Source organism: Serinus canaria, chromosome 15 (assembly GCF_022539315.1).
Source record: "Serinus canaria isolate serCan28SL12 chromosome 15, serCan2020, whole genome shotgun sequence".
Classification (NCBI taxonomy): Eukaryota; Metazoa; Chordata; class Aves; order Passeriformes; family Fringillidae; genus Serinus; species Serinus canaria.
This window is the reverse complement of record NC_066329.1, coordinates 5597115-5619488: the sequence shown is the minus strand read 5'-3', so window position 1 is coordinate 5619488 and position 22374 is coordinate 5597115. Positions and strand designations below refer to the sequence as shown.

The 22374-nt window shown below is 54.9% G+C and overlaps 2 protein-coding genes across 2 annotated transcripts; both read left to right on the top strand.

Annotated features, from left to right (window-relative positions):
- Positions 1-5156: 5156 nt before the first annotated feature.
- On the top strand, positions 5157-18951 carry SLC25A1 (solute carrier family 25 member 1). The gene is made up of 9 exons (XM_009092326.4): positions 5157-5316; positions 15098-15205; positions 15332-15431; positions 15656-15794; positions 16277-16361; positions 16522-16626; positions 17011-17126; positions 17446-17519; positions 17616-18951. Exons 1-9 carry the CDS (start codon positions 5223-5225, stop codon positions 17728-17730), a joined length of 936 nt encoding a protein of 311 aa, XP_009090574.1. The 5' UTR covers positions 5157-5222; the 3' UTR covers positions 17731-18951.
- Positions 18952-19069: 118 nt separating this feature from the next.
- LOC103818063 (somatomedin-B and thrombospondin type-1 domain-containing protein-like) lies at positions 19070-21917 on the top strand. Its single transcript, XM_030232654.2, is given in 6 exon segments — positions 19070-19553; positions 20295-20477; positions 20582-20608; positions 20611-20665; positions 21067-21246; positions 21615-21917. Coding segments are annotated over 6 exon segments (918 nt in total). The 5' UTR covers positions 19070-19174; the 3' UTR covers positions 21709-21917.
- The last annotated feature ends 457 nt before the right edge of the window (positions 21918-22374 follow it).

Sequence of the window (22374 nt, the reverse complement as noted above, 5' to 3'; positions counted from 1 at the left end):
TTCCCTGAAAGTGAAGTCATTCACAGCCAGAAATAACTCCTCGGTTAGGGGTTAGGATTTACTTCATTTCATGAATTTGTGATGTCCAAGTTTTTGAAAACTTGGATAAGATTGTTTTGCTAAGAATCTGCTTTAAAGCTAAGCTTCTTGCTGATTCTCGTCCCAGTGACACAGGACTGGTGCTGTCCTGTAGAATGCTCATGCAGAACCTGCTGCAGCCTGCAGCATCTGGAGATCAACTTCCAGGCTTATGTCAGAGGGTAACTTGCTTGAGATTACATACAGGCTTTTACTGCCTCTTGTTTTCACTGTGAGAAACAGAGTATGGATCTCCTGTGTAATGGCTCTTGCCATTTGTCAGACCTTAGGGGAATCTTCCCTGGTCTGTCAGACTTCGGGCATATACAGATCTGGCATCAGAGAAGACAAGCAATTCACAAGGGGAATTCAGGAGGAATGCATTGCTGGGGTAAGTCCTGTTTCTTATTTTATGTAATGGTGTGGTATCTTACAAGACTTCATTTCCCTCCCCCCTTTTTTAGGACTCTATAATTAAATGGTAGCGTTGCAGAAGGAAATGATCTGGAGTAAATTAGCTCCTTAAAAAATGAAAATTCTAGGCAGATGAAATCTGTTGAAGTTTGTGCAAATAATAGGCATGATACAGTAAACACAGTAGTAACTGTAGGGTCAAAAACCTAATTCTAATTTAATACTCTTCTAGCAGCTGCAGTGCTGAGAGCTGGCGCTTCCAACACAACATGGATCCTTAATTGGGCTGTGGGAAACAAGGAACAACTTTTTTTTTTTTTTTTTCCCTTAGCAAATCCAGCAGTAGCTACTCAAAAGCCCAAGAAATTTCCTTGATTTACTGAACTCTAAAACTGAAAAACAAACCTCAGATGCCTACTCAAAGGAGTGTGAGTAACTTTAGTACTTTGGCAAAGCTGACTGTCAACTGCTTGTAATTAATGCTTATGCTTGGATGTGTGATATCCTAACTGGCAGGCTAGGACTTGGCCTCTGAGAAATTCTTAGTGTGACTGAATCAGCCTGACAATTTTTCAGTCTGCTGAATAAAAATGAGGCGAGAACTCTTGCAAATCTTGGTACAGGTAGCACTGTACGTACCAGGTTCTCATAAAGCAGTTTATCAAGTGCATGCATTACCTTATGACAGTGTTATTTCTCATCTGTAAAGCTTCTTGAAGTCTTTCTGGGTCCTTTCTGTTCTGCTGTAAATGGTTTGGCTTTGCACTTGGTTCCAAGCCGACTGTATTTCCTTTTTTGCTTTACCGAGTACCCCAAGACTGCTTCAATCTCATTTGTTTCCAGATAAGAACATAAGGCTGGAAAATGCTTGACAACACCAAAGTGCTTTGTGACACTGGTGTGTAATTAGGCTGGGGTTTGCTAAGTGAATGAGCCTTGCTATAGCAACCTGCAGGTGCACCAGTCCAGTTTAATGGATCTGGAGCCATTATTGTGCACCATCTATTTCAGCAAGTGTCCAGCCTCCAGAGAGTTTGTCACTCATCTAGCTTTCTCATTTTTCAATATTGTGCATTTTCTGTGGGCACCTTTCCAAAGGTAATGACAGATCCTGACTCATGTTTTACTAATACAACACTGCAAAATTCTTAGCATAGATGTGTGTTTCAGTTTGTCTGGAGCCTTTGCAATCTTTCAAAAAGGCAACAACATCCATCTGTTTTCTTCCAAGCTGATATAAAGTTGACAGCTTTTAAGCTTAAGATGAATTTGAAATACAGTCAGTAAAGTCCTGTCTTCTATGTGTCAGAATTTAAAAGTCCTGAGTCAGGTTCTGAGCTTATTTAGTTATGCATTTCCTGTGTAGTTCAATGACTCATGATTTTTTTTTTTTGTCTGTTATTTTTAATCAAGATTGTAAAATTTGTTTGCCTAAAAATCTCCATTTCTCCTTTCCCCCCAGTGGTTATGAAAGGAAGGAATTACAAAGTCTTCTGGTATGTTGTTTTCCACAGCCCTAAGTTCTCCAATATTATGCAGAGCACAAATTCCCCAAGCAGTGGTTATCCAGATGAGGAGCTAGGAGTGAGTTTGGGTGGGAAACGGTGCTTAATAAATCTTTGGATTGCTCTCCTTTTGTAAGGTACTTTTTTTTCCACTTAGGGGGTGGGGAAACGGCCTCATCATCTGCTAATAGAGTTTGTCAACTGGAGTTGCTTTGTTGAGTAATACATCCTGCTGGGAGGGATTCATGACCATGGCAGGGTAGCAGAATGATAATCGGTCCATGCTGCACATGGGCTTCCTCTCTTCTGAGCTGAGTCAGGCCCACGCAGATGTTAAAATTACAAGGACTTCTGTGGTGCTTATGAGAGGCTCAGTTCTGGTAATCTCAGTGAATAATCTTGTGTAGCAACAGGAGCCTTTCTGCATGTGTGCTCTACTCAAGTGGGAATTGTGTTCGTTGTTTGGAATAGCATCATCTTGCTTATAATCACAGTAGCTCCTGCAGCACACACTTCAAAAGCTGGGGAAATGTTGACTCAAATCTGCAGTATTTTCCTTTCTTGAAGCCAGTTATATGCAGGATCTGTTTTGCATAAAGAAATTGTTTTGTCTCAATAGGGAACCTGAGAGAGAATGAGTTTTCTTATTTTATCATAAAACTGCAAGTGCTGGGGATTAATAATGCATGGAAAGGTTTGTAGTAGATGATGAGTTGTATCAATTGTGATAATACATCTGTTAATTCAGTGAAATTAAGAGGTTCTCTGATCCCAGGATATATATGTGCCCCATACTGACCGCTCATGGTCTCTGAAACCATAGTGTGCTGTCTAGTGCCAATTAAATAAAAGTAATCATAATAATTTTAGGGAGGGGCAAGGGAGGAATAAGTTGAAACTAAGTGTTGTCATGTAAGCATGTGCTTCTGAGGATCCAGAAAACTGTCTGCAATTGCTGTTTGTGTTCGAAAAAATAAATTGTGAAAGTTGCTTTCATTTTCAGTAGCTCTTTTAAATTCTGATTATTAGGGCCTGGAGAGGTGCCATGAGGCACACAGGCTGCAGTAGCACCTGACTAAGTATTTCACAAGCCTTTGTATGCCAGCAGAAACAAACACCAGCCACCAGCAAGGGAAATGAGTTCAGATTGTCTGAGGGTTGTTTCCATGAAAATTCCTGAAGCGAGAGCAGTAACGTGGTGGATTTGATGTTGCTCTTCTATGCTTTGACCATGCATTTCTTTGGAGATGCTCTTGACTATGTGAGCCTGATCAAGTAGTTACTTTCACATAACTAATGGGATTTAAAATATCCTCTTGCAGCCCCTGGTATTTCAGGGATTGTTTATCTTGTTTCACTGTTTCTCCTTCAGGCTTTCTGCTGACAAGTGGTGTTAGCAGCTTCTTGGAGGTCAGGTCCTTGCAGGAGATGCCTTGCAATCTGCATGTGATTAAATATGAATAATCCTTTCCCTGTTCAGCAAGGTAAGCACTGCTGAGAATCTCATTGAGTCTGATGTGAATTAAGCATGTGGTGTGGTGTTTTCTTGGACAGGATGAGGTCGTGTACTGGCCTTGGTGATTGGGGAATCTGTAAGAGCCAGTGTTTGTTTTGGAGGTAATCATGGCCTCACAGCACAGGGCGTAGGTGTCTGCAGGCAGATGTGAAAGCCATGATGATTTGATGGAAAGGTATGAGGAGTTGCAGAGGTTAATCAGAAATCCAAATGCATTTATTTGTTTGCTGTGTTTGAAAGAATTTATCTTATCTTTACCGTTCTAATAATGCTAACCTGAACATGAGTAGCTGCTCTGCAGTTGTGACCAGGACTATGACTGTTTCTTCCTTCCCTTCATATGGTAATTTCCCCCCCACCTTTACTGCCCTGTGTTAAACAAGGGGGGGCCTTAGACTTGGCACGAGACCACTCTATGCCCATTTTAACTCTGTTGTGAAACCACATACAGTTCTGATCTCACCTGGGGGTGAGTTTTGCAATGTAAGTATGTTTGCTTTTAACCCTAGCAGAATAAAGATGCTTCAGTTTCCCAGAGGCTTCCTCTGCCAGCTGTTCAGCCATGAAGCCAGGGCTGTGTAACTGCAGAGTGAGCTTTTGGATGGGGCTGGCAGCTATCAGATTGCTGAGTCTTGTTAAGCAAAAACCATGTCACAAAGCACACAGAGAGCAAGTCTGGACAGGAACATGTTTTATGCATAGCTGGAGGTGACTTCTTGCACAAAATGTTCGCTCTTTTGAGTAATGTGGCTGTTCCAGGTGTAAGGGAGAGCACAGTTCTAGAGTACAGCTCCAGTGTTCCCTGCCTTCTTCGAAATCCTGGATGGAAATGAAAACAGTGTTGGTTTCTTTCCCTGCCTCCTGTAAATACAGCTTTTGGACATAAACTAGAGCAGGGCAGTCTTTCTCTGTCTGTAGATAAAGCAAAAAAATATCCTAGTGCAATTTGCACAGCCCAGTCATTGAGCAGTAATAGAGGATACACCCCCCCCCCCCCAAAAAAAAAAACCCACAAACAAACAAACAAAAAACAAAAACAAAACCCAAAGCACCAACCAACACCGGCTAAGCCCGGAGTGTCATTGCATTTACAGCAGCCTTTTAATTTGAGAATGTTTTTGTTTCTCTGCCGCCTGCGCTGGGCGTTAACATGCGCTTCCTACCCCTGGAGTTCTTGATCTCCTTTCCTCACTGAAACAGAAAGGATCCAAGCCAAAGGCCTGAGATGAGCAAACCCTCCCCTTTCCCTCCCCTCGGACGGTCGCCACAGCGCAGGAGCGCACTGCTGTGTATCCTCGCTGACCGAGGGCCTTGGGGTGGTTCCGAGCTAGTCCTGGCCTAAGCGTGCCTGGAGGGGCTGATGCTGCTCAGGAGAGGGGGCACTGCTGCCCACGTCCCTCCGGCCGGGCCGGCATCTCTCCGTACCCACACGGCGGCTTTTCCCGTGGATTGCTGGGAGCGGGCTGAGCACCTCCCGTTCCCGCAGCACCGAAGGCCGGGCTGGGTCACGCTGCCGTTCACCCGCCGCTCCGCGGCCGTTCACCCGCCACCCTATGCCCCTCAGAGCCGCTCCCCACGTCTCCAGGGGCCGCCCCTGCCCCGCCCATCGAGGATGTGACGCCGCCGGGGCCGCCCCTCGCGGGCGCGGCTCTGAAATAGGGCTCGGCCGCCGCCGCCGCGGGCAGCCGGAGCCGCGGAACAGCGCGGCCATGCCCGCCCCCGCCTCGCCCCGCAGCCTGGCTGCCGCCGCCACCCCCGCCGGCAAGGCCAAGCTCACGCACCCCGGCAAGGCCATTCTGGCAGGTAAGGGGATCCCGGGGCTCCCCTGGGGACGGGGCTCGCCCCGCCGCTGCCAGCGTGGGCATCCGGCTGGGCGGCGGCTGCCGGGCCCGCCCCGGGGCGGTGGTGCTCCCGCAGGTGCTGCTCCATCCCAGGACTGCCCGCGGAAGGCGACCTCGCTGGACCGGGGTTTCCCTTCAGCCACAGCCAAAAAGCTCCCGCAGCTGCATCCCGAACCTGGACGCTGGCTGCGGGCTCCCGCGATCCGCGGAGACCCCAGCGTCTCGCCAGGCTGTTTCTGCACCCGGTGTTCCAGCCGGGAAGGTGCTGGTGGGCTCGGGCGTGACGGGGGTCGAGCGGCACTCGGGGGTTCAGCGGTGTTCAGCAGGAGGGAGCGGAACTGATAGGAGAGGCTGGTGGCAGCAAGGGCCCCGCATGATCCCCCGAGGGTGTTGAGGGACAGGGCTGAAGCAGCCGCAGTCGGTTGTCCCTGCCCCAGCTGTGTCCCTCAGGCTGCGCCGATACAGCTCCTCTGAAGGCTGCTTGGTCCCTCCTTTGTGCCTGAGCATCAGTCTCTTGGATCAGGGCGTGTTTTCCCGTCCAGTTTTCCCGTCCAGTTCTGACCACTTCCATGGGCTCAGAACAGTAACTGCACCGAGGGCAGCAGTAACTGCAGAGTTAACGCTCTGCCTCCTGCTTGTGGCTGTTTCGAGCTCTGAGCTGAATGGAGTCCAAGACAGTCGCAGGCTTGTTAAACTCCTTTGTAGCTGTTCATTAGCTCCCTGGTTTCTCCTGCCAGTCGCAGGACAATTCCCAGAGTGGAGATTAGCGTCTTTGTTTTGAAATGAGCCATCGTAGCCTCGACATGATTGGCATGTTTAGAGCTTTTGTGTTTTCCAGCCAATTCCCCCTCCTACGATTGTGCCTTTGTTGTCTGTCCAACTCCCTGCTCCCCTCCAACCCCTCCAAGGGCAGAGCTCCAGCCTCCAGTAGCGGGACCGGGGAGGAGCGGGGCTGTGCCCGCACGGGGAGCGGAGCCGCGGCCGCTCCGCTCTGCCCACCGGCCCTACCCCCGCCCCGGCGGGCGGCCTCCCTCGCAGCACCGGGAGAACTGGCGAAGGTGGATGCGGCCGCTGGAGCGTGCAAAGGGTGCCGAAGCCTCCCGGTGTCACGTCTCCGGGAAGGGACTTTGCCATCATTCAGCTGCCGGGCCAAAGGGCTGGGGCACAAAGAGGAGGCAGCCTCCAACGAGAGGGTGACTTCTCACTCAAGTGAGCCCTTTCGTGAGACCAGGCTCCTCCGGAGCTCTGTGCCCCTCTCTGCTGCTCCATCTCAAAATGGGTTGGTTTTTTCCAGGCCTCTTGACTTAAAGACCTTTTAAATAGGATTCAATCCAATTTTAGGATGGGAAGGACGGGCTCCTTTTTGCCCACCCTTCCCAGTCTTTCCCAACTTGCTGTCCATGTGCATTGAAAGCATCAGGTTGTCACTGCCTGGACCAATGTACCAGGATACTTTCATAGATCTTGTGTAGATTTGTAATCAGGATCATCAGTTTACCAGCATCAGTTTCCTGTGTGAGAGGCTGCAGCAGACTTGCAGAGGTAGAAGAAGGACTCTATTGCGATGCTGGTCTTCTCCTCACAGGCTGTAATCAGAGTAATTGGTTAATGGGCAGAAGTCCAGCCAAGCCTCTGTGGCATCTAATTGTATTAGAGAACTACAGAAATGAGAGAAAGCTGCTGTTAACTCCCTGTGCCCTGGTTGGCTCAGCCCTCCAGCCCCTCAGTGGGAGATGCAGTGCTTTTTGTGGCTGTCTCTGCTGACTTAAAGGGGTTTGCTGACACTCTCAGAGTTTCTCATCTGACATCTGTCTGCACAACAGGGATGTGTGCTCCACGTTCTGGTGAGCTGGAGGTGTTAAGATGGAACATTCCTGCTGTGCTTCATCAGCCTGTACTGGTGGAGTTAAATAAGCCATCATCCCTCCCTGGGTGCATATCTGCTCCCAGACCCAGTGGGTAATTGGGATCCTCTGCCAGGGAGGCACAGCTCCCTTGGCTACCCAGACCTCAGCAGGCTGGGGCTGGCTCTTTTCTGAAGAGATGCAAGTAAAGCTCTGTCTGCCAAGAGCTCTTCTCCTTCAATTGTCACAACAGACAAAATGCGAGGTTAAAAATTAATTTGCTAATGGGCCCTCCTTTTTCCAAGCAGCTGTTGTGTGCCAAGGCAGCACTTCGCCTTGCAGTGACAACGCTGCTGGTGCTGCTGTGGCCACGTGTGGCCTGAGCACATGAAGGCGGCTCGGGCTCTTCTGCTGGATAACAACCTGTTAGCAGGTGGGCCAGGAGCCCAGCTCTCTCTCCAGCCTCCCACAGCCAGCCTTCCTGTTTTGTGGTTTCCAAACAGCCCCACCAGACTCCTGTCCCTCCCACTAGCATCCTGAAGGGCTGGGTGCTGCTGGTCTGCTATGCTCCCAGCACAGGGCCATACTGCAGTGGGGAGCTTGAAATAAAGGCAGTTAAGTAGTGAGACAAGAATGCTGGTGTCAGAGCTGGTGCCAGAGTCATCAGTCACCTCTGGGAATCCTGAGAGTGCTTCTTCACTGGGTTTTTGGATGCCACGTTGGCAGCTCATTTTGGTGCTGTTGGATCAGTTCAAGGCAGCCTGCAGTGTGGGCTATTTCCAGCCCAGCACAAATGGTCTTTGCCTTGCACCCCTGCCCTCCTCTTGAAACCTTTGCTCGTGTTTATCAGTGCTCATTTGATGAAAGACTCTGCCTGCCCTTACCAGAATTAAGTACAGCCTTATTCTGTTTCTAGCCAGCTTTGAAGCCTGGGGTCTGCTCCCTCCCACAGAGAAGCTCCCAGCTGCTTTGCTCTCTGCATGGTATCTCTGCTCACCCGGGGGCTGTTGCACAGTTGCTGTTTCTACCTACACCTAATCCTGCCTGGCCAGGGAGGCAGGATGCCTGGATATTGTCCTGCATGGTGCTGGATTTGGAAAGAGCTCACAGGAGTTGTGGCTGCTACCCTGGTGTTGAGTCCCACTGGCAAATAACAGTGATGTGCACCAGGGTCCTAGGGGGAGCATGGGCAGGGAGGGGGACTGCAGGGAGAGGATAGGGCATGAAGCAGGGTTCAGCAAGGGAGCCCAGGATCCCAAACAAAGCAGTAATTGGAGCTTCAGTTTCCTCTTCTTTGTTAATCCTTGATATTATCTTTCTTAGGAAATGCTGTACCTGCAGAGGAGAGGAGTCAGGGACTGGGTGTGAAAGCTGAGACTTGCCTTTTGCAGAGCAGGTCTCCTTTCCCAAAAGTCCCAAGTCCATCTGGATTTCCAGGGCCGTTGATCTCAGGAGAGGGTGTGAGGGAGGTTGTGCTGCTGTGAATGGCTATGGTCCAGCACACTCCCTGGTTTTGAGATAGATGCCTGGTGCTCACAGCAGAGTAGGGGATGTTTCTCCCTTCATGCTGAGCTGCGTGGAGGCCAAGCTCAGCCAGGGGAAAAGATTGGAGAGCGTGGAGGGAGCCAGTCCTGCCAGGTCTGCTGGCCCTCAGTACATCACTCCTGGCTGTGGTTTCTCCCTGCAGTTGCCTCCTGTGGCTATCATCTGTTTGGGGAGGGGGGCACAAGGACCATGCTAGCCTTGAGTGAGTCCCTGCCTGCCTGGGAGCCCTCGTGGGCTGCAGTGGAAACCTATAAGAGCCCCAGGGCCGGAAAACCGTATTGGTGTGTCCCTTTGGTCTGAATGGATTCTGTTTGAGCTGGGGTTAACCCTGGGCTCTGAAATGTGAGTTTCTGAGTTTTTCACATGGCTGATGTTCTGCTTGACATTCTGCAGGCAACCATTTTCTCTGGGCTGATGTAAATGATCGGAAGGAGTCGTCCGTCTTCCCAAGATGATGAGCACCATGAGCTGACAGCCTGGGGATGTTGCAGCATCTCTCAGCTCTCATGGTGCTGTGTGGTGCATGCCAATGCAGCCTCCCTGCTCCTGCTTGTGCCCTGAGGTCTTAGGTCATCTCTTGACAGCAGAGATTGGTTTTTTTTTTTGGCCATCTTTTCTCTCTCTCTGTGCCCCAGTGCTTGGTATAGTAGTCACTCCCCTCTGCTGGGGGCTGGGAGATCAAAGCCTGTCACCAGGGAAGTCTCAGTCCTGGCAGTGGCTCCTTTATCCAGCTATGGGGCTGTGCTGGGGGACTCATCCAACAGCCCTGGGCTCTGACACTGGCTCCCTGTTGCATGTCTTAGAGTTTTTGACACTTGAAAAGTTGGTGTCTGAAGTGGTAGGATGGCCAGGAGGCAGCTCATGGTGACAAACCTGGGACCATGCGGTGTGCAGGGCAGTGGGGAGAAGGTGACTTGAGCAGGACAAAGAACCTGGCAGTCCCCAAAGGTGGAATCAGCACCAAAGGCAGAGGACTGCTTTAACTGTGAGCATGGGGAAATGGCTTCTGCCATTATACTCACAGCTGAGAAATTTAAATTGTAATAATGATTAATTGTCATATTGAGAAGTAAATGCAAAGAGGTGATGAATGAGTGAGTTGTGAAAGAACAGCCTGTTCAAACAGGGCAGTTCCAGTAAGACGCAGGACAAATGGTTTCATCCCATCCGTAGCGTTATCTGCAGTGCTGTTTGGACGGGGCTGTTTGCCCACAGTGGCACAGGGTACAGAGGGGCCCCTCTCATGTTTGCCATTCTGTTTCACTGGGGGTTCAGACTGTTGCTAGCCTGCCTGTAGCACCATGACCAAAACAGCTGTGAATGTCTGCTTACTGCTGGGCATGCTGAACCCCTGTGCTCCCCACTGGCCTTGCCCCTGTCAGATGGGAGGGAGGGAGACCTTCCTAACCCCAGCATGGGGACAGACACCCTCAGAGCCTGCTGGCCTGTTGCAGGACATGTTTTTTTCCTTCTAACCAAAACACAGTTAAACTTCTGGCAGTGGTTTGGGGAAGCAGCCTTCCCCATCTCAGCACTGAGTCAGACTTTTGGTGGCAGAGCTGCCCCCGTGGTGGTTTTCCTCAAGGATGTGGCTGCAGATGGGTGGTGAAGGACTGTCCTGGCTGGAGGAGGTGCCTGAGTGAGGACAGCAGTGCTGGAGCTCTGCCGAGAGCCAGCTGTCCTGGAGAGCTGCAGCCCCAGCGAGGCTCCTGCCTGCTCCTGAGCCCCCAGTTTCACAAGATGGCCAGTGGTGGGAAGTGCCGGGAGGGTGGAGCTGTTAAACCCGTTTCACCGCTGCAGGCAGGCAGGGCAGGATTGCTCCACGGGAATGGATGGGTGAAGAGCAGCCTGGACGGCTGCCGGGGGGGGGGTTGGTCCCTCCGTGAGGGGAGCAGAGGGCAGTCTGGGCTGTAGAGACCTGTCACAAGCTGCTGGTGGGTATTTCTGCCTTCCTGGTTTGTAGCAGCCTGATAGTCTTTGGTTCTCAAGGTTTTTTCTTCCTTATTTCCCCAGCTCCAAAAGCTATGTTGGCTAATTAAAAGGGCAGCAAGTGCCCTTGTGAGAGTGCTGAAACTGTAAGCACAGCATCCAGGAGTTGGGAAGGATTGCACCCTTTGTCTGTAGTGTGTGGTGTGTGTCACCCGTGTCAGCTGCTCAGCTCACCCCATCCAGCTGCACCTTCTGCATGTGGGCTGGGAGCCCCCAAAATGGGGAACTCAGGGCTCAGCCTGTACTGAGAACCTGTTTGTGCTTTTCCACCATCTTCAGCCACCCGGCTGACAGAAGGAGAAGCTCCAGGCATGGGCCCTGGGAGAGCTCTACTGCTTTGCTTCCAGACCTTAGGAATAACTTCCTCTGGCCTGAAAGGATCCTAATGAATCTGAAGTTAAAAGGTGTTTTTTATATGGAAATCAGGTGCTGGTATGTCAGCATGTGAAATTACTCTTAAAATGGAGAGACTGAAATTGCTCCCCAGGTGCTCACTTCTCATCAGAGCTGCACAGAGACCTGCTGCTCCATCACTCTGCAGGAGCAGGATGCTTTTGCAGGCACAGCCACTTGCAGGAGTGGCAGAGGGGCCAGTGCCACCCCCTGCCCCTAGGTGGCTTCCAGACAGGGCAATGGGTGTTCATTGGGGCACTTGCCTCTGGGTAGGACTTTGCAGAGGATGTCAATGCCAGTCCTGGCTGTGCAGCCTTGGTTTGTGTCTTGTCTTCCCCATCGCAGCTGCATCTTCTCACCTTCGGTGCTACCCTGGTCTGGAGCTGAGTCCCTGGGTCAGGGTGGTCAGTGGTCTCCCAGAAGGTGCTCATGGACGGTGTGTGGAGCTGAACCTGTGTGTGCTGATGCCATCACGTGTTGTGTGAGCATTGCAGCGGCAGTACCCTCCCACTGTCCCCAAAAAACCCTCTTTTCCCTTCTGCCAGCTCTCCCCAGCCATGCCCAAGGGCTGCAGGCATGTCCTCAAAGGACAGCCTCTTCAGGCCTCTCTGCCGGGGAAAGCTAAACTTTTTCTAGGAAAACTCTGCCAGGGTATTTTTCCCTTCTCTCCCTTCCCGCTGAGCCTGCAATGTCAGGATAGCTGGCAGCTGAAGCACTTGCAGGCTTGCTGCAGGCAGGGAGCCATTCCTGGTGCAAGGAGTGGGATCCCCCCGCCGGGGGCACCTTCCCTGGGGCCGGGCAGAGCGACCTTCCCTGAAGGACGTTCCCTGTCCTCTGCCTCCTGCATCCAGCGAGCAGCCAGAGCCTTGGCCCGGAATCTCAGCTGCCCCGAGTGCCCTTTCACCTCCTGAGTGCTGCTGTTCATGCCGACTCTGTGGTGTTGCAATAGCTGGAGCTGCTGTGTAAAGTCCGGGTAAACAGGTTGCAAAGTCCCTGCAGCTCTGGAGAGGAAGGGGATTGGACAAAGCTGCTGCTCGTGGGCAGTGGGGTGATTTATTTGCATAGAATGAGGTTTCTGCTGGGGCAAAACTGTGTGGGGAGAGGAGATGACAGCAGAGCAGGACCTCTCATGGGTCTTGCTTCCAGGGGGCTGCAGGGCAGGTGGCCTGTGCCACTCTGCCTCTCTGTGGGCAAAAGAAAATGGGCTAAAATTGCCACAAGTCATGGAGTGTGTCCAGAGTCCCTGCTCTCTATGCACCTTCCCATGGGATTTTAGGCCAGAACAACACTGGGGAACAGGGAGTGGACCTGGCAGCATGAGTACCCTGTTCCTTCATCCTTGGCTAGGGCAACCTCATTGCCCCAGAAGCTGCCAGTTCCCAGGAACAATGTGCTGTTCCTTTGCTGGGCTCCTGTGGATGGCTTTGCCCGTGGGATGCTGAGCAGAGCCTCTGCCTCCCCTGCATGCGGCATGCGAGTGTGACCACTGAGGCTGTAGCAGGTTGCAGGAGGTGCAGCATCTCTCCCTGTAGCATTTGGTGTGGCTGCCATGAGCTGAGGTGCTGGTTGCCCCTGGGCTGCTGCTTTTCCTGGGTGCTTCCCTGCTGTCTGGCTTCTGGGTATGCTGGAGGAGGAGCTGGTGCTGGGGGACCAAGAGAGAACAAATATTTATGATGCTTAAAACACCCAGCACTTCAGTTCTGCAGTGTGGGAGGGAGGGAAGTGGCCTTGGCAACACTCAGGGTGTTCGTGTGGCTGTGGTGGCGCAAGGCTGGTGGCACAGTGGTGTGTGGTGGAATGGAGAGGTGCCAACTGGTGCTCAGCTTTTTGGGGACTGTTGCACCCAGCTGGAGCACATTGCTCCTCATCGAGCTGCTCCCTGGGCCCTGCCAGCTGCTCCTGCAGGAGCTGTTTGTCTTTGCAGGAGAAATTAGTGTTCGGCCAGCTCCCTGCCATGGGACCGGCGGTGCCTGCCACTCTGACGGACACGCCAAGGGCAGGAGAGGGTTGAGGGGGCAGCAGGGGTGTGCTGGGGACTCTGGGGATGGTAGCTGTCCTCCTGTGATGCCCCAGGGGAGCTGTTGGCTGGCTGCAGTGCCGTGAGCTGGCTCTCTGTTTCCTCCCAGAGCAGCGGGTGCGCGGACTGTCAGGGCTGGCAGTGGTCACCCAGCACTGCCTCCTGAGGAGTGCCTGCCTGGGCTGGACTGGGCTGGGCAGCTTCAGCCCCCCTGGGAACACAGTGGGAAACAAGGAGCCTTTGTTCGCTGAGGCAGAGCTGGGCTGGCCTCCTGCCCTGTCCCCACGGGGCTGGGATGCTGCCCAGCTGGGCTGGCATGTCCTGCCTTGGGTACTCAGTACCACGGTGTCCCCATCCCTGCCGTGCCTGTGGGAGGAGTGGGATGCTCTGTGAGCATGAAGCTAAGCTTTGCATTGCCCTAGCTGTGTTGAGGCTGGCCTGGCTTCTTGGCTTCCTGTGTAAGAGGTGCAGCCTGGTGCTTTTTGTGCTTGGGGGGGAAAAAACAGCAGAAGGCTGTTTTAAGCTAGGTGCTGCTCCACTGCTGGGGACTGGGCTGAGAGGAGGCAGCAGTGCTCCCGAGGATGCCAGTTGCCAGTGGCACCAACAGGGGGGAGCTGGCAACACCAGAGAGATCTCTTGCATGTGTGAAGGCCGTGCAGAAGAAATACAACTTTGTGAGAAAGTCTGCTGGTCCAAGGAGTTGGTGCTGCCAGTTGTTGTCACAGGGAGCAGCCATGGGCCGTGGTGTCCCCTATCAGCATCTCTTCACGGGGGTACTTTGTGGGGATGCTGATAAGCAGAACTGTGCCACGTGGCACCAGCCTGTGCTTAACTGCAGATCAGGATAACAACCTCTGCACCCAGTCCCAGCCTCTTCTACAGAGGCAGTGTGTTCCCTGCTGGGATGTCCCGTGGGCCCTGATGGGCCTCCAAGCCTAGCAGTGGGGGCCACAGAGCCTGCTGAGTCACACCAAGGGCATGGCCAGGCTGGAAGAACCACTAGGGGCTGTATAGGAGACTGGGAGCACCAGCTGGGAGCTGACCAAATGCTGCACCCCAGTGAGCTGGAGCATGATTCACCTTCCCTGGGCAAAGAGCAGGGAGATCCTTGGGGTGCTCAGGGTGGTGTTGGCCCCAGTGGCAGCACCCTGTGCCCTGTCCTGGGCGGAGCAGGGTTGGCCCTGTGAGACCTGAGGGAACTCAGCCCTGTGCTTCCCCCTGATGCTGCCGGCACAAAGGGCTCCTGCTGCTCGGCAGGACCTGGGCACACTTTGATGCTCTGTGATCCATCGTGGCCGGATGGGCTGAGCCCAGCTCCCCCAGCACAGCTGGGTCCAGCTACAAGGGCTCCAACCATGCTGAGGGGATCTTCAGAGCTGAGAGCCATCATCCCTTGCTGCCCAGGCCATCAGGAAAGGCTGCAGCCAATGTAATCAGTGCTCAGCAGCCACCACTGTGGGAGCCCAGGACAGCCAGACAGGCTTGATTATAATTGTGCTTCCTGCCAGCGCAGCCAGGTCTGCAAATGGGCTCCTGTTGGTGTGGGGAGTGGTGCTGGGCCTGCCACAGCACTGCTGGGTTTATACATCCCAGTGCTGGCAGCTCACCTGGAGGTGTGAGGCTCCAGAGAGGGAGAGGTGCCTTTGAGGGGCAGCACACCAAATAGGCAGCCATGGGTGTGGTGTTTTGCCCTGTTTTCTCACCCCTTTGCCCAGTGTCCTCCACATCTCTTACCATGGAAGGCCAGTGATGCCCATGCAAGGCACCAGGTTGGTACAGGGCCCTGCTGCTGCGTTGAGTCCTCAGGGTTTTGGTGAGGACAGGGATATTGTGTCCCAGCCCAGACCTGGCTGCCAGAGGTCCCAGGCTCAGTGTCATGGAGCTGGGAGCAGCCATGTGGCAGTGAACGGGCACAGTGCTGCTCCTGCCTCAGTGTCCCTTCCTCTCCCATGCAGGTGGCCTGGCTGGAGGGATCGAGATCTGCATCACATTCCCCACCGAGTATGTGAAGACACAGCTGCAGCTGGATGAGAAGGCAAACCCTCCCCGCTACAAGGGCATTGGTGAGCAGCACCTCTCTGGGTTTGGGGCTCCTGGGGAGCCTGGCTGGTGCTGGGGGATTTGGCAGGGCGGTGTTGGGTGGTCCTCGGCGTGGCGGGTGACAGCGGCACTGCTGTGCTCTGCCGCAGGGGACTGTGTGAAGCAGACTGTCCGTGACCATGGCATCCGGGGGCTGTACCGGGGGCTCAGCTCGCTGCTGTACGGCTCCATCCCCAAGGCTGCCGTCAGGTACGTGCCCCCGTGGCAAGGGGTGAGTGGGGGGGAACCCCAACAGCAGCAAGCAAGGGGGTGGCTTTGCCCTTGGTGTCTCTGCTGGTGTTTTACCAAAGCCATGTGGTCTCCCAGGCAGGGAGGGTCCTTTCACAGTGTGTGCAGCTGCTCCTGGACCCAGAGCAGGGGGGTGCAGACCCCTGTCTGGGTGCCCAGGGGTTGGCACAGTGGCTCCTTTGCAGGTTCGGGACATTCGAGTTCCTCAGCAACCAGATGAGAGATGAGCAGGGGCGGCTGGACAGCACGCGGAGCCTCATCTGCGGGCTGGGGGCTGGCATGGCTGAGGCTGTGCTTGTGGTCTGCCCCATGGAGACTGTGAAGGTGGGTGGGTGTGCCTGCCACTGTCCCCTGCCTTGGCACCCCTCGCTGGGCTGGGCTGGGAAGGGACAAAATCCAGGAATGCCCTACTTTTGGGGACCTGAGGGCTGTATGCATTTGCCCAAGACGGTTTTGTAGGGGTGGATCGGATGCTGGAAAGCCCTGTGAAGGTTAAGTCAGGTAGCCCTGGCCCCTTCTCTGCTCCAGGGAGGAGCCCCACACCCAGGTGCCATCTTGTCACCCATTTTATGAGGGTAGGGCCCACATGGCTGCTTGCAGGAGCAGTTTCCCATGTTTTCCTCTGCAAAATGCACTGCTGGCCATGGGCACAGGCTTCCCCCATGATCTCTCCCAGAGCTGCCTGGCTGCGTGGGTTGGCTCTGGTCTTGGGATGTCCCTGGAACAAGGGAGGAGGTGGCTGCCAGCCCTTGGGGCCATCACATCTGCATTACTTCAGCCAGGACAAGCACATCATCTCCTTGTAGGTGAAGTTTATCCATGACCAGACCTCTCCCAACCCCAAATACCGTGGTTTCTTCCATGGCGTCCGGGAGATCGTTCGGGAACAGGGTGAGTCCCAGGAAAGTGGCACCCTGACTCCCTGAGTACTGCCATGCCATGGGGACAGGGGGGGAGGTGGTGGATGGGCACAGGCTGGAACAGGTGGCCTGGGGAGACTTTTCTCTGCCACTTGAGGCTGGTCTCCCCTCCCAACACCCTCTCCTTCCAGGACTGAAGGGGACCTACCAGGGCTTGACTGCAACCGTCCTCAAGCAAGGATCAAACCAGGCCATCCGCTTCTTTGTCATGACCTCCCTCAGGAACTGGTACAAAGGTATGGTGCCCTTGGCCCCCTAGGCCACCCTGGCTGTGCCTCTGGCTCCCCAGCCACCCTTGGGACCTGGGATGGTTTTTCCTTCCACACACCCCCTATTTCTCATGGCTCAGTCATTTGGAATGGAGGAAGATGAATACTGGGGTGGGGTGGCACCAGCCTGTGGGGCTAATGGGTCCTAGTGCTGGAGCATCACTTTCACACCCACCCTGAGCCCCACAGTGCAGTGTGGGCTCTATGGGGCAGGTGCTGCTGGACAGTCCCCAGCTCAGCACTGCCCCCTGACCACAAGCAGCCAGACCTGGGACCTTTCTTCCAGGTTCCCTCGGGAATGTACGTGGGAATCCCACCACCACTCTGCCCTGACCCTCTCTTCCTTCCCAGGGGACAATCCCAACAAGGTCATTAACCCCATCGTAACAGGGGTGTTTGGAGCCCTTGCTGGAGCTGCGAGTGTCTTTGGCAACACTCCCTTGGATGTGGTGAAGACCAGGATGCAGGTACAGTGCCAGGGCCTGGTGTGGGACTGCTCTGCCTGCAGCAGACTGGGGGCACCCACTGCCTGGGAGCTGTTTGCTGCTGTCCCTGGGGCAGGCGCACAATGCCCGCAAGGTTTGGTTTGGGACATGTCCTCGATTGCTCCTGGGCAAATCATGAGGGTTTGCACGGAGTGGGGACATCCCTGTGGGGTCTGATATTCTGCAGCAGTGGAGAGAGATCAGTTCCTCATGGCACACCCCCAGTTCCCTGCCTCTCCCCTGAAATCCCCCAGATGCATCCCTGGCTCTGGCCTCTGATCCTGCTTTTCCCTTCCCACAGGGGCTGGAAGCGCACAAGTACAAGAACACCTGGGACTGTGCCTACCAGATCATGAAACATGAAGGGCCCCTGGCGTAAGTTCTGCAGTGGGGGTGGCTGGTGGGGAGGATGGGCAGGGAAGGGGCTGTGAGGGGACCCAGCCCCACGGCCCCCCTCTCTATTCCTGGCAGGTTTTACAAGGGTACAGTGCCTCGCTTGGGCCGTGTGTGTCTTGATGTGGCCATTGTCTTCATCATCTACGATGAGGTGGTCAAATTCCTCGACAAGGTGTGGAAAACGGACTGAGGGGCCGGGCCAGGCAGCCCCCGCCTCCTGTGCCCCGCAGGGCTTCAGCTGGAGAGCAGAGACCAAACCCACAGCCACCTGCGGCACTGCTGGGGCCAGGTCTGCCCTGCACACCCCAAACCTGACCACCTTTATCTTTAGGAACAGGCTCTGGAGCAGGTTAAATTACTAGTTGTGTGCTGAAAGGAGCAGGGAGGGAGCTGCTTACCACCATCCCAACCCCCAGCATCCTGGTCATGCCCACCCCAATCTCCTGGTGACACTTTCCCCAAGCCCCACATCAGCTATGTGTAGTAGTTAACCAGACTGAGATGTCCCTTGGACAGTGGCCTTGGGGCTCCCAGCAGCCAGGAACGCCTGACTGCCTCAAGAGCAGCTCTTTTGGGGATGCTGAGAGCCCCCTCAAGCCATGTGGGTAAAATGCCAAACTGTACATCACAAGCTGACAATGGGGCTGATACCATGGCAGGGTCACAGCAGCTCTTGGAGGGGGCCCAGCAGCCCTGCACCCCCTGGGATGGGAGAGCAGTGACCCCCTGGTATGATCCCAAGCTCCTTCCTCCCTCCCTGCCAGCACCAAGACCACTGGTGTACAACATCCCATCCCATCCCGGGGATCCTGCTCAGCCCCGGGCTGCTGAGCAGCAGTTGCCCAAAATTGCACATCCACCAGGCCTTTATTTTGCTCACTGTGGGCTGGGGTTGGGGTGAGCCGGGTGCCCCCTCACCTGCCGTTTACAGCCGAGACGTGCGTGCGAGCTGGGGCAGGAGGTGCAGCCCCAGGCCGCAGGCTTGGCCCCTCGGCCAGGGGTGCGAACCCCTTTCTTCTGCCACATTCCCCGCATCCGCCCTCCCGCCGCGTTTCTGTGGTGCCGTAGGTGATCCCGTAGCTTTTGGAGCCTTAGAGCTTCACGCTGACTCACTAACACCCGTGGCCACGGGGCTGGAGCCCTGCCCTGCCCATGCCAGGCTCGCCCCACTGGATTTGTGCCAAATTTCTCCCTGAGGGAGCTGGGGGTGCAAGAGCCAGGGCTCAACCCATCCCTCTTCCCCCTTGTAGCCAGCGATGAGCTCAGCCTTAACACTGGAGGGTGAAGGAGGAAAGCCTGGGCACGGTTTACCTGCGGCTTTTGGCTCTGAAGCCAGTGAGGGTTGCATTAGGTTTTTTTTATTGTTATTCTGTTTTACATTCGCAATTTGAATAAAATCAGTCTGGCTTTAGCGGCTGTGTTGGCGTCCGGGCTGTGCTAAATGGGCAGCGAGTGGCTCCTGCCCTGTGGGTGGGGGACGGGGCTCCCCATCATGCCAAGATGGTGCTCCTGGGGGAGCATCAGCTCCAACCCAGCAGTGCCCAATCACAGATGCTCCCAGGCAGGGTTGTGTTGTCTCATGCACGGTGCTTTATTAATAACCCTGGTTAATTGTATGAAGTCCTTGCCCTGCCATGGAGCCGAGGGGCGGTGGAGCAGAAGGGAACGAGCTTTGTCCCCCCGCCCAGCCCGGGGGCGGTGCGGCACGGCCGGAGCTCCCACCCGCGCAGCCTTCGCTCCTCATCCAGTGTCCGCTGGAGCGAGGCAGAGCCAGCATCCCGCGGGGCTCGCAGGCTCCCGGTGCCATGCGGGGCCCGCTGCTCTGGGCGGGCTGGCTTCTGGCCACCGGCTGCCTGGTAGGAGCCACGGGCAGCTGCCGGCACCGCTGCTGTCCCGGCAGGAACAACGCCTGCTGGGCCCCCGGCGCTCACCGGGCTCGCTGCTACTGCGACTCGTACTGCCAGCGGACGGGAGACTGCTGCCAGGACTACCTCGCCACGTGCCGCCGTGCCGGTGAGTGCCGGAGGGGATGGATGGCACCGGCCGGACCGCGGCTGGGGACACCGACCTCTGCTGCTGTGCTCGGTGGCGAGTGTTTGCTGTTACCTGTTAGCCCCATACTTTGAGTGATAACAGGATGTGTCTGGGGGTGCTGGCTGCGCTGGATTTGTAGCAATGTCCTAGTTGTCCCCTTTTTTCCTCGCTGTATGTCTGGCTGGCCCCACTGCAATGGGAGAGCTCGAAAGGGCGGTCTCTGCTCTGCAGCTGATGGTAGTGCTGTCACTGCAAGCCTGAGTGGTCAGTGTGGGACCCAGCAGGACAAGCCCCGGTGTCACCTCTGCTACTGTCACAGGCAGTGCCTTGCACAGGGAACCGGGGGCTGCACTAAGGGTGCGAAACAGGGCTCGTGTGCTTGGGGAGTGCAGAACCAGCCTGCCCCGGGGACCCAAATCTCTGTAGGCAGGCGCCGGCCACAGCCCCCTGGACAATTGCAGCAGTCAGCCCTTCCTAATCTCGGCGGAGATTAGCAGGGTCCCAGCTCAGCGCGATGCACACAGCGATAAAGTCCTGCGGAAGCAGCTCACAAAGCCCCTGCACTGGCAGGGGTCAGGGGAGAGGGGCTGCTGGGGTCACTCAGGCCCTTGCCCTTCCTCCCCTCTCCCCATCCCCTGAGCTGTACCTCCCCTGCTCTGCCCTTTTCCGATGTTCACGACACTGAAACTCTTTCTTTTGCCTCTCCTCCGTCTCTGGAAGCGGTGGGCTGTGCCGTGGGGCCCTGGGGGCCGTGGAGCGGATGCAGCTCCCCGTGCGGGGTTGGCAGCAGGGCCCGCAGCCGCCAGGTCACTGTGCCGCCCCGGCACGGCGGGGATCCCTGTCCTGACCTCAAGCAGCGCCGCGGCTGCCTGGGGCAGCACCCGACCTGCGGGACGGCCGAAGGTAACTGGGCTGCCTGCTGCCCTCCTGCGTGCTCTTCCCTGTGTGCTGCCGTCCCGGGGTGCCTTTAATCATCCCCCTGCCCCTCACAGCTGCTCTTCTGCCAGAGGTAGCCAAGATACTCCCCAACTCCTTCGGCCAGGCTTCAGAAATCCCTGGGGAAGAGCTGGGCTGCCACTGCCAGAGGAGCCCTCTGGGTACGTGTGGGGTCGGGGCCCCTCTGTAACCCCCGTTCCAAAGCCGGGGCCCCTCCTGCACCCCCTGCGGTCATGGCCTCTTTGCACCCCCAGACCCAGGGCCTTCTTGCTCCCCCCAGCCATTACTTTTCTCCCTGCCCCAAACCATGGCCCCGTTGCACCCCCATACAAAACCATGGCTTTTTGCATGCCCCATCAAAACTCATCACAGAACTACCATCCTTCCCACCCTCCAAACTAGGATCCTTCTGCACCCCCCTAGAGCCATCACCCTTCCCACCTCCCCAACCGACATCCCACCCCCCAAACCCACATCCCCTTTATATCCCAATCCATCAACAACCCACCACAACCTCTGCCCTACCTTCCGACAACCATTTTCCCTCTTTTCTCCTCCCATGTGCCCCCCTCCCCAGCTCCTGTGGATATTTCCGCCTGACTCAGGTGGGGTCCCCGTGCCGCGGGCACGCCTGGAGCCGCCGGCTGCAGCGGGACAAGCAGGTGTGTGGGGAATGCTGGGGGAATCTGCCCCACTGCCGTCCCCACTGCACCAGACACGGGCTGCAAGGAGCCAGGTAGGTGCTAATCTGTGCCATCCCCACCATGGGATCTCTCCTGGAACATCTCTCCCTGTTTCTAAGGCATTTTCCTTTTATATTCTAATTGTAATATTTGTATACAAAGCTACAATTATGTTAAGTATGCCACAATGTTATAGTATACCATCATATTATAAATGAATCAATAACATGTCCTATAAACAGAGATAATAATATAAAAATAAACATATTTAAATAGAATTTAATATCTCTGTTGGAAGGGACAATGAACATCTAGTCCAACTGCCATTATAAATGTAAACCCATATATAAAACTGTATTTGATTTTTTAAAATTGTATTTATTAATGGCACGCCCTAGTTCTCACTGATTTTCCCTTCCAGGACATTTTGGGTGGCCACTTCTGTGGTGGGGTGCCAGGGCTCGTGGGTGTGGGAGGGCTGTGTCTGCTCCCCACCAGCTCTCATCTTTGTGTAGGATCCCCCTGGGAAGGTGAGCTGAGCCTCCCCATGGCACCATTCCTTGCTGGGGAGGTGGGGAATGAAATAAAAATGTGGTCTCTTTCATAATTTCACCCTCCTGCAGGTTTGCTGTTCACCCTTGGTGCCAGCTCCCTCTGATTTTCATTAAATATTTTGCTGAAGAATGGAAAAACCCTTCTTATAAAGACTAAAAATTAGGGAATTGCTGAAGTGTGGTGATTAATGGTAGAAGAACAGCATGATGAGGTTAAGTCTGGGTGAGAAGATGATGTGGCAGTGGCATGGTGTGATGATGTCACACTCAGCCATGGCATCATACTTTCAACAAGCTGCAACTGGCAAGACACGTGAGGATGGAGGCAGCATCTGTCCCCTTGTCTGAGCTCACTCACTGCAGTCCCAGGTGAGCCATGCAGGGCAGTTCAGCCCTGCTGGGCTTTGCAGAGAGGAATTAAACAGACACTCAAAGTCTGCACATGGGCCATGGTGCCAGTGTCCAGTTCCAGCCGTGGGGCTCAGCAGCCCCCACTGGAAGGAGTGAGGCTGGGCTGGGTGGTGCTGCTGCCCTTCCCCACTCCTCACCCAGCACAACATGACCTTGCTGGTAGGGTCCCTGCTCCAGCTTTGGGTGGTGCTACCACAGCCTGTGGTGGGAGCACGT